At 38.7% G+C, this 15,311-nt stretch overlaps 1 protein-coding gene across 4 annotated transcripts in view; it reads right to left on the bottom strand.

Annotated features, from left to right (window-relative positions):
• STT3B (STT3 oligosaccharyltransferase complex catalytic subunit B) overlaps positions 1-15,311 on the bottom strand; it is a 66,878-nt gene that overhangs the window by 33,258 nt on the left and 18,309 nt on the right. For all 4 annotated transcript variants that reach the window (XM_036431683.2, XM_036431685.2, XM_036431686.2 and 1 more), the window contains exons 2-3: positions 8,416-8,524; positions 4,097-4,384 (exon numbers count right to left, since the gene is read on the bottom strand). In XM_036431683.2, coding sequence (XP_036287576.1) covers positions 4,097-4,384; positions 8,416-8,524 — 397 coding nt within the window. The remainder of the gene's footprint in view (positions 1-4,096; positions 4,385-8,415; positions 8,525-15,311) is intronic.

The raw sequence follows: 15,311 nt of genomic DNA, 5'->3' as shown, positions 1-15,311 counted from the left end.
AATTAAAGCAAAATGGATCACAGACCTAAAACTATAAAACTTTTAGAAAACAACATAAGAAAAAATCTGAGTATCCTTGATCTGATGATGATTTTTTATGATACAAGACCAAATGTATGATCCATGAAAAGTAAGATGATAACTGGGACCTATTAAACAGAGTAGATAGAGAATATTTCCATTGTCACGGAAACTTCTATTGGAAAACATTCCTCTAGATCTACAACATGATGTGTTCAGGTTTAGAGTATTCAAAGACTTAAATTCTGCTTGTGCTTTGAATGTGGAAAGCTAAAAAGGTCATTTTCACCATAATGGGGAAAAAAATCTAAACAACATGTTTTCTTAAGTTTATCATAAAGTTAGTTACAAGGCAAACAATTATGCAAGTGCAAGAATAAGGATCTAGACTAGGGGTGTCGAACTCAATCAGAGAAGGGGCCAAAATCTAAAATCCAGCCTAAATTGCAGGCCGAATGGTTTACTGAACAGTCATAAACTGTCATTGTGATGGAAACGCAGCGGAGTGCAGTGATGACAGCGAGGTGCGGGCCACATTGCAAGGCCTGGTGGGACGGATTTGGCCCGCGGGCCTTGTGTTTGACACATGTGATCTAGACAAAAGGGAAGCCAGAACACTCAAACTCTTTTCCGTGGGCCTCCACTAGGTTGTCATATTAAGATGACAAGTCTCCCCAAACTCATCTATAGATAATGTACTCCCAATAAAAATTCCAGTTGTTTTTTTGTGTAGATGTTGATAAACCAATTCAAAAATTTATATAAAGCAAAAGACTATGAAGAGAAAAAAAAAATGTCTGAAAATGAGGAACAAAACTGAATTACTCATGCTATCAGATTTCAAGTGTTTTTATAAACTAATAAACACAACCTAGTGTACTGTCATAGGATAGATACTTAACAGGTTAAAAACAGTAAGGAAGAATTTCCAAACAGGCCCAATGTATAGTGACAACTGATCTTAACAAGGCTACCAAAGTAATTAACTCAATGGAGAAAGAACTGTCTTTTCAACAATGGGTGTTGTATCAACAGGATATCCAAATCCAAAAACAGAGAACCCTAATCCTCTTATTGCACCACAGGCCATAATCAACTCAAAATGGATCACAGATCTTAATGTAAAACCTAAAACTACTCAATTTCTAGAGAAAGTGTTTGTGATCTTGGGTTATACTTCTGACAATATAAAAAAGCAAAATCCATTAAAAAAATATATGAATTGAACTTCATCAAAATTAAACATTTCAGCTCTTAGAAAGATACCACTAAAAAAATAAAAAGACAAGCCACAGACTGGGAGAAAATGTTTGCACAACACACATATGATAATAGACTTATTTCTAAAATATACAAAGAAGTTTTACAACTCAATAATAAGAAAACAAATAACCCAACTGAGACATAGCCAAAGGGTTGAACAGATGGGAAATACGCACATGAAACTATGCTCAATATCAGTCAATGGGGGAAAGCACATTATAACCATGAGATATTGTTACATACTTACTAGAATGGCTAAAAATTAATAAATTTTAATGTTCCATTCATTGGTGAAGCAAGTAAATATAACTCCACATACTCTGATAGAGAGGATGTCAAATGACATAGCTACTTTGGAAAACTGGCAGCTTTTTGTAAAATTAAAAATGTGCTTATGTACGTAAACTGACAATCCCACACCTAGGCATTTATCTAAGAGTAATACTAATATATGTCAATATAAAGAATAGCATGCAAATAATTAAAGCTGCTTTACTCACAACTGTCAAAAGCTAGAAAACAAAATAACTCTATATAGTACATCCATCCTACAGAATACTACTCAGCAATAAAAAGTAACAGATTACTAAAACATGCAATAACATGGATGACTCTCAACTTATCATGCTAACTAAAGTAGGCTAGACAAAAAGGGTTAACCCTTACTGTTTGATTATGGGGCATTCTGAAAAAGAAACTCCCAAATACAGTATATATAGACAGAAATCAAATCTCCGGTTGTGAGGAATATGAGTGAAGGAAAGTACTGACTATAAAGGCACAGAACAAACATTTTAAAAAACCACCACCACCACCACCAAAAACTATGAGGCAAGATGATATGCACTGCTCCAAGTACTATTTTATCTCTATTACCTCTGTTTTTGGTGAATAGTAACTATAGAACAAACATGTGCTCATCACTTTCTGTGTTCCCACAATATTCTATACCTTTACAAGCATTAACTTATTTAAATCATATCAGATAGGTACTAATATTCTATTTTATAGCTGATAAAATACACATTAGGGTGGTTTAAGTACCCTTAGTGGATAGCATTTAAACAAAAAGAAACCAAACCATGGCAGATTGGCTACAAAGATTGTTCTCTTAAACCTGATGGAAAAAAATCTCATTAGAACACATAACAAAAAGCTTACCAAAAAATGTCCATCAACAGTACTTTGAAAATAATGTGATGACAAAAATTGCATCTTTTAAAAACATATTCCTTGTAAAAGAGTTTAAGCAGTGGTTTAAAAACACACCATCCACATAGAAAATTATTAAGAAAATAATGACCTTAAATGTTACATTGGACCAGATGCACTTAACATTTATAAAACATTCCATCCCAAAACAGCAGAATGCACTTTTTTTTTTAAGTGCACACAGTACATTTTCCAGGATAAAGTCAGTCACAAAACAATTCTCAATAAATTCAAGAAGATAGAAATCATATCAATTATCTTTTCCAACCACATTGGCATAAAACCAGAAATGAACTTCAGGGAGAAAAAAAAAGGAAAAAAAACAACAACACAAATTCATGGAAAATAAATAACATGCTACAAAACCACCAATGGATTAAAGAAATTAAAGAGTAAATAAAAAACTACCTTGAGATATGAAAATGAAAACAAATCATTTCAAAATTGTGTGATGCAACAAAAGGGAAGATCTTAGTTTCACAGGTCTACCACAAGAAATAAGAAAAATCCGAAATAAGCAATCTAACTTTACATCTACAGAAACTAGAAAAACAACTAACAAAACCCAAAGTAAACAGAAGTAAATAATTAACATCAGAGCCAAAATAAGTGAAATAGAAATTTAAAAGCACATTAGAAAAGATCAATGAAACTCAGCTGGTTCTTTGAAAGGGTTAATAAAATAAAAAAAAACAACCTTCAACAAAATATTAGCAAATCAAATCCAACAACCTATCTTATTCATATATATACATATATGCTCACCTAAGTGACTGGTACAACTGAACGACCAGTTGACCAGTCACTATGACGCACACTGACCACCAGAAGGCAGACGCTCAACACTGGAGCTGCTCCCTAGTCGTCAGTGTGCTCCCACAGTGAAGTGCTGCTCAGTTGACCAACTCATCCCAGTGACCCACCAGCTGGGCATCAGCCACTCACTCCCTCATTAGTCCTGCAGGTCCAATCTCTAGAGAAGTCAGGCACCAATGGACCAGTGCTACCAGCTTCCTGGAAGTAGGCCTCAGGCACCTCCTTAGATATTCCACAAGGAAGAAACAATATAAAAGTGGCCACCAGGTGGCTCCTGACAACTGGCAGGTACGTCAGCAGGAAGGATCCAGATCCCAGGCTGGCAAGGGCGTCCCACCTGCCCAAGGGTTAATTGTGTCCCAGACTCCCCGCCCCCTAACCCTTTGGGGAGCCCACCCTTGCACAAATTCATGCACCGGGCCTCTAGTATATACTAATTATATACTGTGATCAAGTTAGATTTACCCCAGTATAAAAATCTGGTTCAACATTTGAGTAATTAATGAAATCCATGATATCAAAAGGTCAAAGGAAAAAGATCATGTATCTATATCATTAGGTACAAAAAAAGCATATGACAAAATAACATCCATTTGGACATCCCTGGAGGGCCCCCAGACTGCGAGATAGCGCAGTCTGGGCTGAGGGACTACCCCCACCCACTCTCCTGAGTGAACAAATTTCATGCAACAGGTCTCTATAAAAGACAAATGTGTACAACCTACAGCATTTCAGCAGAAAGTTCATAAGTATTAATGGTAACAATAAATTACATGTTACTTACCCATAAGTAATATGTGAACTGAAGTGCAAAAATAGCAATGCCTTCGTTATCAAAGGATCCAGCTACTGACCGAGAAATGTAACCTGGTACAATAGCAATAAAACAAGCAGCTAAAAGTCCTGCTCCTTGGTTCCAAAGTTCTCTGGTGAGCAGGAAAGTAGATATAGAGGTAAGGCCGCTAAAAGTTGGTGCAAGGAATACACATACATCTCTTATGTGAACTGTTATGTTCAATGTATTTAAAATCCAGTGGATAAGGCCAGCTGTTATCATCAACCCTGGGTAAACCTAGGAAGAAAAAAATAAGAAATTTAATTACATATAAATGAGGTAGCTGAAAACACTAACATAAGTTCTTTCCTTTATTATTACATATTGTTTACAATAAGTTTGAGAATATATCAGAACAGTTTTCCTTTCTCACTTCAAAATTAATGTACTTTTGTATTGATTACAAAGAAAAAGCTCATATATGGAGAGAAACATTTAAATTAATAAAGAAGGATCATATAGAGTAATTATTAACACTAAAACATGTTTTCCAATGGAAAACTGTGGGTAACTAATTAGTCCCACCATTTTTTCATCATAAAACAGGGTCCTAGTCTAATTTGCCCATAGGTTTAGGATTTTAAACGTGTTCTAATTTTGCCCATACTTGTCTGTGTATAAAGGAATGAGAAAAGGAGAAAAAATTATGTACAGGATTCTTTCCTCTTTCAAAGACAAGATTTATAAAGTACACAATTCTAGCTATGAAACGAAGAACTAATCAATCACTTTGTGAATTCAAAGACTATATTTGGAAGGTTGAGCATTTTTCTACCACTTAAAATAGCTGCTGTATTCTTCATCCTCACTCTAAACAAGGAACAAAAAACATCAATAGGATTCAAAGTAAGGTAAAAAGGACATTTTTTAGCTATTCATTAGTGATTAAAATGTGTATCTACATTTCCATCCTTCACTAAACCCTAAAAGGTTCTTTATCACAAATGTTATGAAGAACATCATGAATTTCCTTTCCTAGCTAAAATAGCAAATCCCCCAAGGTCTTTAACTCACTTCCTTGCTTTTTCTTCACTACTTGTCAATATTTCACATACTTATTTTACTCATTTTACATATTGTCTATTAACTAAAAATGCCCTCACAAAAATATAAGCTGTAGGAACATTTTCCCCAGTACCCAAAACAATGATCGACACAAAATGGATACTCAATTCCTACTGAATGCACAGAGTATGAAATAAAGGAGGGGGTGTTTGTGTATGTGTGTGTGTGTGTGTGGCAATCATCATCATTCTTAAAAATTCAAATTTTAATTCATTTCGCATATAATACCCGGTTCCAGAGTATGGTTTTGTCAGCTGTATTCAATGAACATAAAAATAAATTTGAAAATGCCTCTAAAGGTGAGTCAATATTTTCATGATAATATGGCAGACAGAGCTGACACACTAAATACAGAAGAAATACTGGTTAAAAATACCAAAAAAACCCCAAACAAAACAAAAACAAAACAAAAACCCTAACCAAAAACAAAAAAACTCAACAAAAAGTGGGCATATTTAAGCTTTTAAAAAAGGGAACCCTCCAGACGCAAAAAAAAAAAAAAAAAAAAAAAAAAAAAAAAAAAGGAGAAGGTTCAAATGATACTAATGCGATGGAAGCCCAAAAGAAGAGAGGGGGAAAAGACACTTCAGGTCTAATATATAACCTAAGACTAGAAGTTGGGGGGGGTTATCGCTCAATACAGATATTAGAGAAAAAGCATACTCCCAGAACAAAGCCAAGGCCTATTTGTGAAACTAGACAAATTCTTCTCATTCATTAAGAGAAGCAGTAAGAAATGTTTTGCCTTACTGTATATCCAAAGCCTTGAATAGAAATAAGAAACTCATTCATCACATATGTGTATATGGGTTCCACATTTATAACAACTTCAGGTGTAACAACCAAGAGTCTCAGTAAACAAGCCTCCAGTGAGGATGAATTTAAGATATAGTTAAACACAACAGGAAATAAACTAGGGGCATCAAATACTAATACAATAAGGTGTGTGACAAGAAATGCAGCTAATAACCATCTACCATATCTCTTACCATTCAATATATTTCTAATTTGCTTGGAAACCATCATGACTACTCTCCGTGATTCTTTTATCTCTATTTACATCCAAGATGAGAAGATGCCTCAAATTGGAAACATAACATCTTGCTATCACAGAGAACATATTCTTTCCAAACACAAAGGGAGCCTTTATAAAATTTGCCAAATCCTAGATTACTAATCAAATCTCAATAAGTTTCACAGAAATGGAAATACAGAATTTTTCCCTCAACGAAATATATTTGATTTTTCCCTCAATAAAAAATATTTGAAATATAAATAAAAACAAGATAACAAGAAATCCTGTTACACTTAAAAGTTAAATACAATTCTAAATAACTCATTAAGTAGAATATATGAAAATGAAAAAGACTATAAAGACTATAAAAGCAAACTTACTCAATGTAGCTAAAACACTGATCTTCTGAATATAGTAATTCCCTATGAACTTGATCGACACTCAATTACCTAGAGCCGTGGTCGGCAAATTGCGCTTGTGAGCCACATGTGTCTCTTCCACAAAATACCACGGCCTGGGTGAGTCTATTTTGAAGAAGTAGTGTTAGAAGTTTAAGTTTTAAAAATTTGGCTCTCAAAAGAAATGTCAATCGTTGTATTGTTGATATTTGGCTCTGTTGACTAATGAGTTTGCAGACCACTGACCTAGAGTAATTTAGGACAGATTTGGAACAAAAGCACACAAATAACCTGGACTAAGGATACAAGGTAACAAGATACCCCCTCATAGCCTTCACCATTAGAGATAATGTTAGTGTGAGATAACCCCAAAACCAGTGTGTGTGGGGGTGCGTGGGAGGGGGCAGGAGCGGACAGTATTAAGAGATTTAAAAAAAATTAAACATTGGTCAATCAGCCACATCTGTATATATAAGAAATAATATGCTAACTGTCCTAACTGTGACCCAGTCACAATTCAAATGTTCATCAGGCTGTGCCTGCACAGGAGCTAGTGGGCGGGAATGGGGGTGGGGACTTATTCCACCAGGACATGAGGTTACTGCCAGGGAGAGGCCCCTTGCGGAGACATGTGCAGGCCAGCCGTGCTGCCCAGCCTGGTGGGGGGTCGTCAGGACGGGTTTTAGTGAGCCCCACCCCCATCCCAGAGGAGGCACGTACAAGCTCACAGCACTGCCAGGCACAGAGGGGGGCATCAGGACATGGGTGATCCACACCCCCCTCTAGGTGGAGACATATGCAGGCACCTGGCACTGCCTGGCCCAAAGGGCCATGTCAGAAAGGGGGCGGTGCCTTGGAGGATAACTCTCAGCACTCCTGTGCCAGGGTCTGAAAGCGCAAAGAGGAAGGGAGAGTAGATGAGCAATTAAGTGTTTAGGCCAGGAGGGGAGAGCAGATAGGCAGTTAGGGGTATCATACCAGGAGCGGAGAGCAGTCAGGGGGATCAGGCTGACAAGGAAGAGCAATTAGGCAGTTAGGGGGGTATCAGGTTAGGAGGGGAGACTAGTTAGGGCCATTAGGCCGGCAGGGGAGCAGTTAGGGGCATCAGGCAGATAGGACAGCAGTTAGGAACATCAGGAAAGTAAGCACTAGAAGCCAGTAGTTCTGGGTTGTGAGAGGGATCCCAGATTGGAGAGGTGTAGGCCAGGCTGAGGACCACCCCCCAATACATGAATTTCGTGCACCAGGTCTCTAGTCCTATATAAAAGCCCAGCGACCAAAATGGCAGAATGACCACAACAACCAGAGACCAGAACTACCTTGGCCCCTCACCCCCAGCTGGCCACCCCTAACGAGTGGTTAGGGGCGATCATGCAGGCAAAGTGCTTAGGCGTGATGAGGCAGGCAGGCAAGCGAAGGGGTTAGGGGTGATCAGGCAAGCAGGTGAGGGGTTAGGGGAGTTCAGGAAGGTAGGTAGAGGCAGTTAGGGGAGATCAGGGAGGCAGGTGAGTGGTTAGGGGCAATCACTCAGGTGCCAGCAGTCCCGGATTGCTAGAGGGATGTCCGACTGCCGGTTTAGGCACGATCCGCAGGGTCCCGGATTTCTAGAGGGTGCAGGCCTGGTTGAGGGACACCCCAATGCACAAATTTCATGCACCAGGTCTCTAGTAAAACTATACTAGTTAACTATACAAAGCTTTTGAGAATCCTCAACATCTTAGCAATTTATGATTTACTCAAATAACTATAAAATTTTATGATATAAACAAAAATAACTCAAATATACTTACAGTACCACCTACTATTCTTCCTAGAGGATACCATGCTCTTTCATCAAACCAATTTAAAAATTCATAGAACCCATGAGATGCAAGATGATGTGTTGATCTATAGTTAAACCTAGAGAAAAGAGGAAAAAAAGAAATGTTACAAAACTGCTTGCTACAAAGAAATAGCTCTAATATACTTTTTATAGTGTCTTTATAGTTAATTCCATGGCTACATAAATATACCTTTTATAGCAATTTTCCTCAAACTTGAATAACAAATTATTTTCTAAGAAATCGGCTCATTCCTCTAATATACCTAACTAAAAAGCAAAGTGCACCCTCCCCTGCCCCTATGACTACCAACCCAGCTATGCTCAATGTCTACAAAACTACTAATGCTTAAATTAACACTTGGCCATTGCTTTGGGTACAAATGGTAGACAACTGCACTTGAATTAAAAAAACAAAACAAAAAACAGGATGAGAGTATATAAAATTCACCAAATGGTCAGAGATTTCAATGGGTTTCAAAAAATTAAGAACTACAGGCAGAAGATAACATCAAAATGAATGGAGTACATTTGACATGGTCACCTCCAATCTTACACCCTAAAATTACAGGCTAAATATATCAACAGAATAAAGTCATAAGAATAAACTATAACAGTACTGTATAACATGAATAGAAGACATAAGACTAATGGGAAGAAATGAAATTGAAGAAAGCACACCACAGCCTAACCACAGCAGAAGTAAGCTGCAAACTATGTTTCATTTAAAACAGCTATGGGTGACGAGAGAATCCTTTAGAAATCCTGCAGGGGTCCTCAAACTTTTTAAAGTGGGGGCCAGATCACGGTCCCTCAGAGAGCTGGAGGGCCGGACTATATGAACTACTAATTCCTACTATAACACCTCGGCTGCGCTCACGGCCCAAAAAACCTGGCGGGCCGGATCAGACTCCTCTGTGGGCCGCATGTGGCCCGCGGGCCGTAGTTTGAAGACTCCTGCCTTAGAGTAATAGCATTAGGAACAGCCAGCTAATGGGTCCTCTTCCTCTACCATTGCCAAGCAAGGAAATATCTGCACTACATATGTTGGCAAATGAATAAAAAAACCAGAAAAGTGCTGGAGAGAAAGAACATGAACAGGAAATCCTCATATTCAATATTAGATTGATATATTCTTCCCAGCATCAAGTCACAACTGTCCCACAATCACTAGATGTAATAATTTAGACAGGCTTGATCAAATACAAAAAGATTAAAAAAAAAAAAGATACACTTAAAAATCATACATTTGAGAAAAGTGAGCAACATAAAAGCTAAGTATCAAATCAACTATTGGAAGAAAACTAATATCCTATCTAATAAAAGAGTAATAAAACTAATACCACACTACCTAAAAAAGACTAATATGCAAATTGACCATTAACCCGCTCAAGCCACACCCACCAGCCAACATAACAAATATGCAAATTAACCCAACCAAGATGGCTGCAGCCACAGAGAACAGTTGAGATTTGGGTTTCCCCAGCAATGGAAGCCAAGCTTTAAACACACAATGGCTGGCCTAGACCTCCACTCAAGGCTACAAAATTTCAATTATAGAAGATAAATCCCAAGAAAAATGGCACAGCCATGGAGCTGGAGAGAACAGGCTAGGGCTGCCCCCAGCAACGGAGGAAGCAAAGCTTTCCATACACCCTGGGCAGCCCCAGCCTCCACTCCAGGCTACAAAGTTTCAATTATAGAAGATACAAAAACCAAACAGAAATGGCAGCAGCTGAGTGAGCAGGGGGCTTGGCTCCGCTCCAGGCTACAAAGTTTCAATTGTAGAAGGTAAATAAATTCCAGATACCAGGGCCTTCGTTTGGGTCACGGGAGGGGGGGGGGGGGGGGAAGAGGTGCTTGGATGGCCTGCAAACCACCACAGACCTCTCACCCAGGCAGCCCCACACCCCAAGGGAACCCTCACCCTGATCTGGGACACCCTTCAGGGCAAACCAGCTGGCCCTCACCTGTGTACCAGGCTTCTATCCTACCTAATAAAAGAGTAATATGCAGCAATATAGAGTAATGGCCAGCAGGAGAGGTCAGTTGGGAGGTACCAGGCCTGCAAGGGAGGGTAGTTGGAAGCAATCAACCCTGTAGGGGAGGGCAGTTAGGGATGGCCAGGCTGGCAGGCAGAAGTGGTTAGGGGCAATCAGGAAGGCAGGTAGGCGAGCAGTAGGGAGCCAGCAGTCCTGGATTGTGAGAGGGATGTCCAACTGCAGGTGGGATCGGGTCTAAACAGGCAGTTTAACATCCCTCGAGGGGTCCCAGATTGGAGAGGGTGCAGGCTGGGCTGAGGGACACCCCCCCCTCTGTGCACTAATTTCATGCACCGGGCCTCTAGTACTATCTAATAAAAGGGTAATGTGGAAATTAACCGCCATCCTGTCACAAAAAACGGCAGTGCCCATAGCCACAAGATGCGCCCAGTCCTCTCATTCCACCAGAGTCCCCCGGGAGGGGGGAGGCCGCTGAGAGTGGGCAGTGTGAACGACCTGGTGGAATGCTTGCTTTGTCACCATGCCTGGAGCCGGAGCTGACATGGACAGGGACAGGGGGCCCGGCCTGCAGTTTCTGCAGCTGAGCGTGGGCCAGGAGACAGTGGGCTCGCCTCCCACAGAAACCACCTTTAAAAAAAATTCCTTATAAATTCCATAGATTGTATCTTCTTCATCCCAACAAACTCTCCAAAAGCTAAGACCAGATTATATGCTTGATTTAGGGAAAAGAAACTACTTCCTAAAAAAGCAAGACAAGATTAAATATTGGAATCCCATTTATGGAAAAATGGTTATACTTCTGAGGTTCTAGTAGAGATATTAGTACAATACTGTATTAAAAACATTACAGCTTAAATGGTACTTTACAAACTGGCTAAGGCTTTTCAACATAAGACTAAACTACATTGTTTATTTAGGAAAACAAAAGTGCCAACACATTTGTAAACTAGGGCTGCCTCTGCATTTTCCTCCTATGGATCTTGTTGGAGACCTAACCACTTGATACATTTGATTTAAATTTGCTATTTCATCTTACATCACACTAGAATATCTAATGTATACTCAAAACCACAATGAAATCTCACGATTATGTACTAAAGAAAAATATCATTCAATACCCTTAATCTTAAAGGCATAAATAAATAAATAAATAAATAAGTAAGTAAGTAAAATTATGCCCCAGTCCTAAAATTAACCTATGGCTTTTCTATCTTCAAGAAGAAATCTTAGAGGTGGGAAACAGTTTTCTATGTTTAATTAATTCCCAATTCTTTGTAAAAATATGGCAGTGTCACACACACACACACCACACACACACACACACAAGAAAATCAGAAAAATGTCTAAGAATAAATTAAGTGAAAGAACAGTATATTGTTAGCCTTAATGCTATGACCACCTAGGCAGTTCCAAGCCCAATACAAGTAGCAGTCGTCTGCAGATCTCTTTGTAGCTTGTGCATGGTGGCCCAAGGTAGGTCACAGGTAGTAGCTGACTTTGCACCTCCCATGAGGCCCTAGAGCCAGTGCACCCAGTGGTCAGCCTCAGATCATCCCATATTACAATCCTACCATATTCAAGAGCAACACACTCAAGGGGTAGACTCAATGAGCACCAAAACCCTACTAAAACAAGTCCTACTCTATAGGGGTGTCTCCTGCACAGCAGCTTTTCTGCTACAGTCGCAGGTGGTCTGAACAGCTGATGATCCTGGGGATCAATCCCTCCCAGTGGTACCAATAGTAATCAAGTCTCAACTACAACAGGACAATGCACATAGCCCACACAGGGACACACATTGAGTGCCCATCTCAGGTGACTGGGGAGGCTGAGCCACTGAGCCCTACAGGACACTCTATTACATAAGGCCATTCTATCAACTCCAGGAGATATAGCTGTTCTACTTAATACATAGAACAAAGACAGGGAAACAGCCAAAATGCACAAAGAAACATGTCACACATGAAAGGACAAAAGAAATCTCCAGAAAAATAAAAATAAAATAGAAGCAAGCAAACTACCAGATACAAAATTCAAAGCAATGGTTATAAGGATGCTCAAGGAACTTAGAACTTCAAGGAATTTAGTGAGAAAATCAACGACATAAAAAAGGACCATTTAGAAATGAAAGATACACTAACTGCAATGAAAAACTTATAAGGAATCAACAGTAGAGAAGAGGCCAAGAATCAAATCAGCAATTTAAAATATGAGAAAAACACCAGATCAGAACAGCAAAAAGAAATAAGAACCCAAAAATATAAAAAAGCCCTAGCCCCACAGTCAGCAAACTGCAGCTCACGAGCCACATATGACTCTTTGGTCCCTTGAGTGTGGCTCTTCCACAAAATACCATGACCTGGGCGAGTCTATTTTGAAGAAGTGGTGTTAGAAAAAGTTTAAAAAACTTGGCTCTCAAAAAAAATTTCAATCGTCGTACTGTTGATATTTGGCTCTGTTGACTAATGAGTTTGCCGACCACTGCCCTAGCCTGTTTGGCTCAGTAGATAGAGCGTCATCTTGAGGACTGAAGGGTCTTGGTTTCGATTCCAGTCAAGGGCATATGCCTGGGATGCGGGCTCAATCCCCAGTAGGGGGAGTGCAGGAGGCAGTCAATGAATAATTCTCTCTCATCAATGTCTCTCTCTCGTTGAAATCAATAAAAATATAAAAAATAAAATAAACATAGTGTAAGGAGCCTTTGGGACAACTTCAAGTGTATCAACACTCACTCAATGGGGATGCTCAAAAGAAAAGAGGGAGCAAGAAATTGAAAACCTATTTGAAAAAATGACAGAAAACTTCCCTTACCCTGGAGAAAAAAATAGACACCCAAGTCCAGGAAGTACAGAGTCTCAAACAAGATGAACCTGAAGAAGCCTACAATAAGACACATCATAATTAAAATGCCAAAGGTTAAAGACATAGAATCTTAAAAGCTGCAAGAGAAAAGCAGTTAGTTACCTACAAGGGAGGACCCAAACGACTGTCAGCTGATTTCTCAACAGAAACTTTGCAGGCAGAAGGAAGTGGCAAGAAATATTCAAAATGATGAAAAGCAAGGAATTAAAGATTATGCTACCCAGCAAAGCTATCATTTAGAATTGAAGGTCAAATAAAGAGCTTCACAAAACAAGATAAAGCTAAAAGAGTTCATCACCACCAAACAAATATTACATGAAATTTAAAGGGTCTTTTTTAAGGGGGGGGGGGGGGTGGAGAAAAAAATATATGGATGATAAAATGGCACTAAATGAATATCAACAATTGAATCTAAAAATAAATATTAGAATCTAATGAACAAACTAAACTTATGAATAAAACAGAACTAAAGGCATGTGAACACAACAAACTTATAAATCTTAGAAGGAAGGGGGTGAAATGGGTTGGGGCTGGAAGAAATAGCCAAAGAACTTATGCATACATGCATTACCCATGGACAAAGGTAATAAGGTGGTGAATGCCTGGATGGGGCGGGATCTAGGTGGAAGAAAAAGGGAGGGGGGGGCAGAGAACATATATAATACTCAACAATAAAGACTTTTTAAAATAAAAAAAAGAACAACAACAACAAAAAAGTAATGTGCAAGTATTTTTTTCTCAGAAATTTTCCTTCATACTTTTAAAACTGTTTATAGGAACAAGGAATTTGATCTTTCAAAGAGCCAGTTCACTTTTATAAGACAGAGATTATACATGACTCAAAAATTTATCTGACAGAAAGCAAAACCTCCTTTTCATGATAAGAAAAAAAGAATTCAAGACAGTTTAACTCTGTTGTTCCTATTGCCCATGACTGTAACATTTTCCAAGAGATAGTCTTCATTAGTAATCATCACCATAACTTATCAGTATTTTGATTTGAACAAATTACTTATGGATTTAAAGTTTAACAATTAGTTCTGCATCTCTTCCTGATTCCCGTTATTAAATTTTTCTAATAACACAGGAATTACAAGTATGGTTGTTTTATCAATTTTAAAAGTAACATTTTACTCTATCCCATTTTCCTTACATCTTTAAGCAGTCTTGTTAATGACAAGTGAGAAAATTATTTTCATAAACGAAAAAATCCTTTCTATTTTAAGACATTCTCCATCTCTCTCTGAAGGAAAAAAATGCCAAAAATCCATAGGGGTGGGGGTGGGGGAGGATCTGTAGCTCCTTTTGAACTTAACTTATTCAAGTAATCTACCTAATAACAGAGTAACATGCTAATTGAATGTACCTTTGTGACACCCACCAACCAATCAGGAGCATGCAAATTAACCCAAAGATGGAGGATTAATTTGCATACACAGGTGCTGAGCAGCCATGGCAATGACGCAGGTGTTCCACACCACCCCAGCCACTCTGGGCAGCGTGGGAAGGCAGAAAGGTGGCTCCGGGCCAGAGTGGAAAGGCGGTTCCAGCCAGAATAGAGGCAGTGACAGCAGCCAGGGGAAGGAAGGCCCATTCTTGCACAAATCTTGATGCATCGGACCACTAGTATATTATACTACCTAAAAGTAGAGTCTCCACTCTAAGTAAACCAATGGAAGCTTACCTTCTTCATTACATACTTCTAATACTTACTATTTCAATGAATTTCTTTTTCCCTTCACAAAAAAGAAAAAGGCTTTTCCTATTTCTACAAAAATATAGTAGTAAAAACTACAGTATGAGAAAACAAGGAGAAAACAACATTCTTTTAAAAAGGATATTGGCTTTGTGGAAAAGATGTATTTTTCTAATTTCAGAGTCCTGGCCACATTGCTTCCTAAAGACCTCTAATGATAAGTGGCTTTATTAAAATAAGAAAATCTGTGTTAAGCTGGTTCTTTTCTTGAGGGAGACCATCTGAAAACCAAAATTCCAAATGAGA

The sequence above is a fragment of the Pipistrellus kuhlii genome, unplaced genomic scaffold (assembly GCF_014108245.1).
Source record: "Pipistrellus kuhlii isolate mPipKuh1 unplaced genomic scaffold, mPipKuh1.p scaffold_m20_p_11, whole genome shotgun sequence".
Classification (NCBI taxonomy): Eukaryota; Metazoa; Chordata; class Mammalia; order Chiroptera; family Vespertilionidae; genus Pipistrellus; species Pipistrellus kuhlii.
Note: the sequence above shows the minus strand (reverse complement) of the source record. Positions and strands in the feature narration are given on the sequence as shown.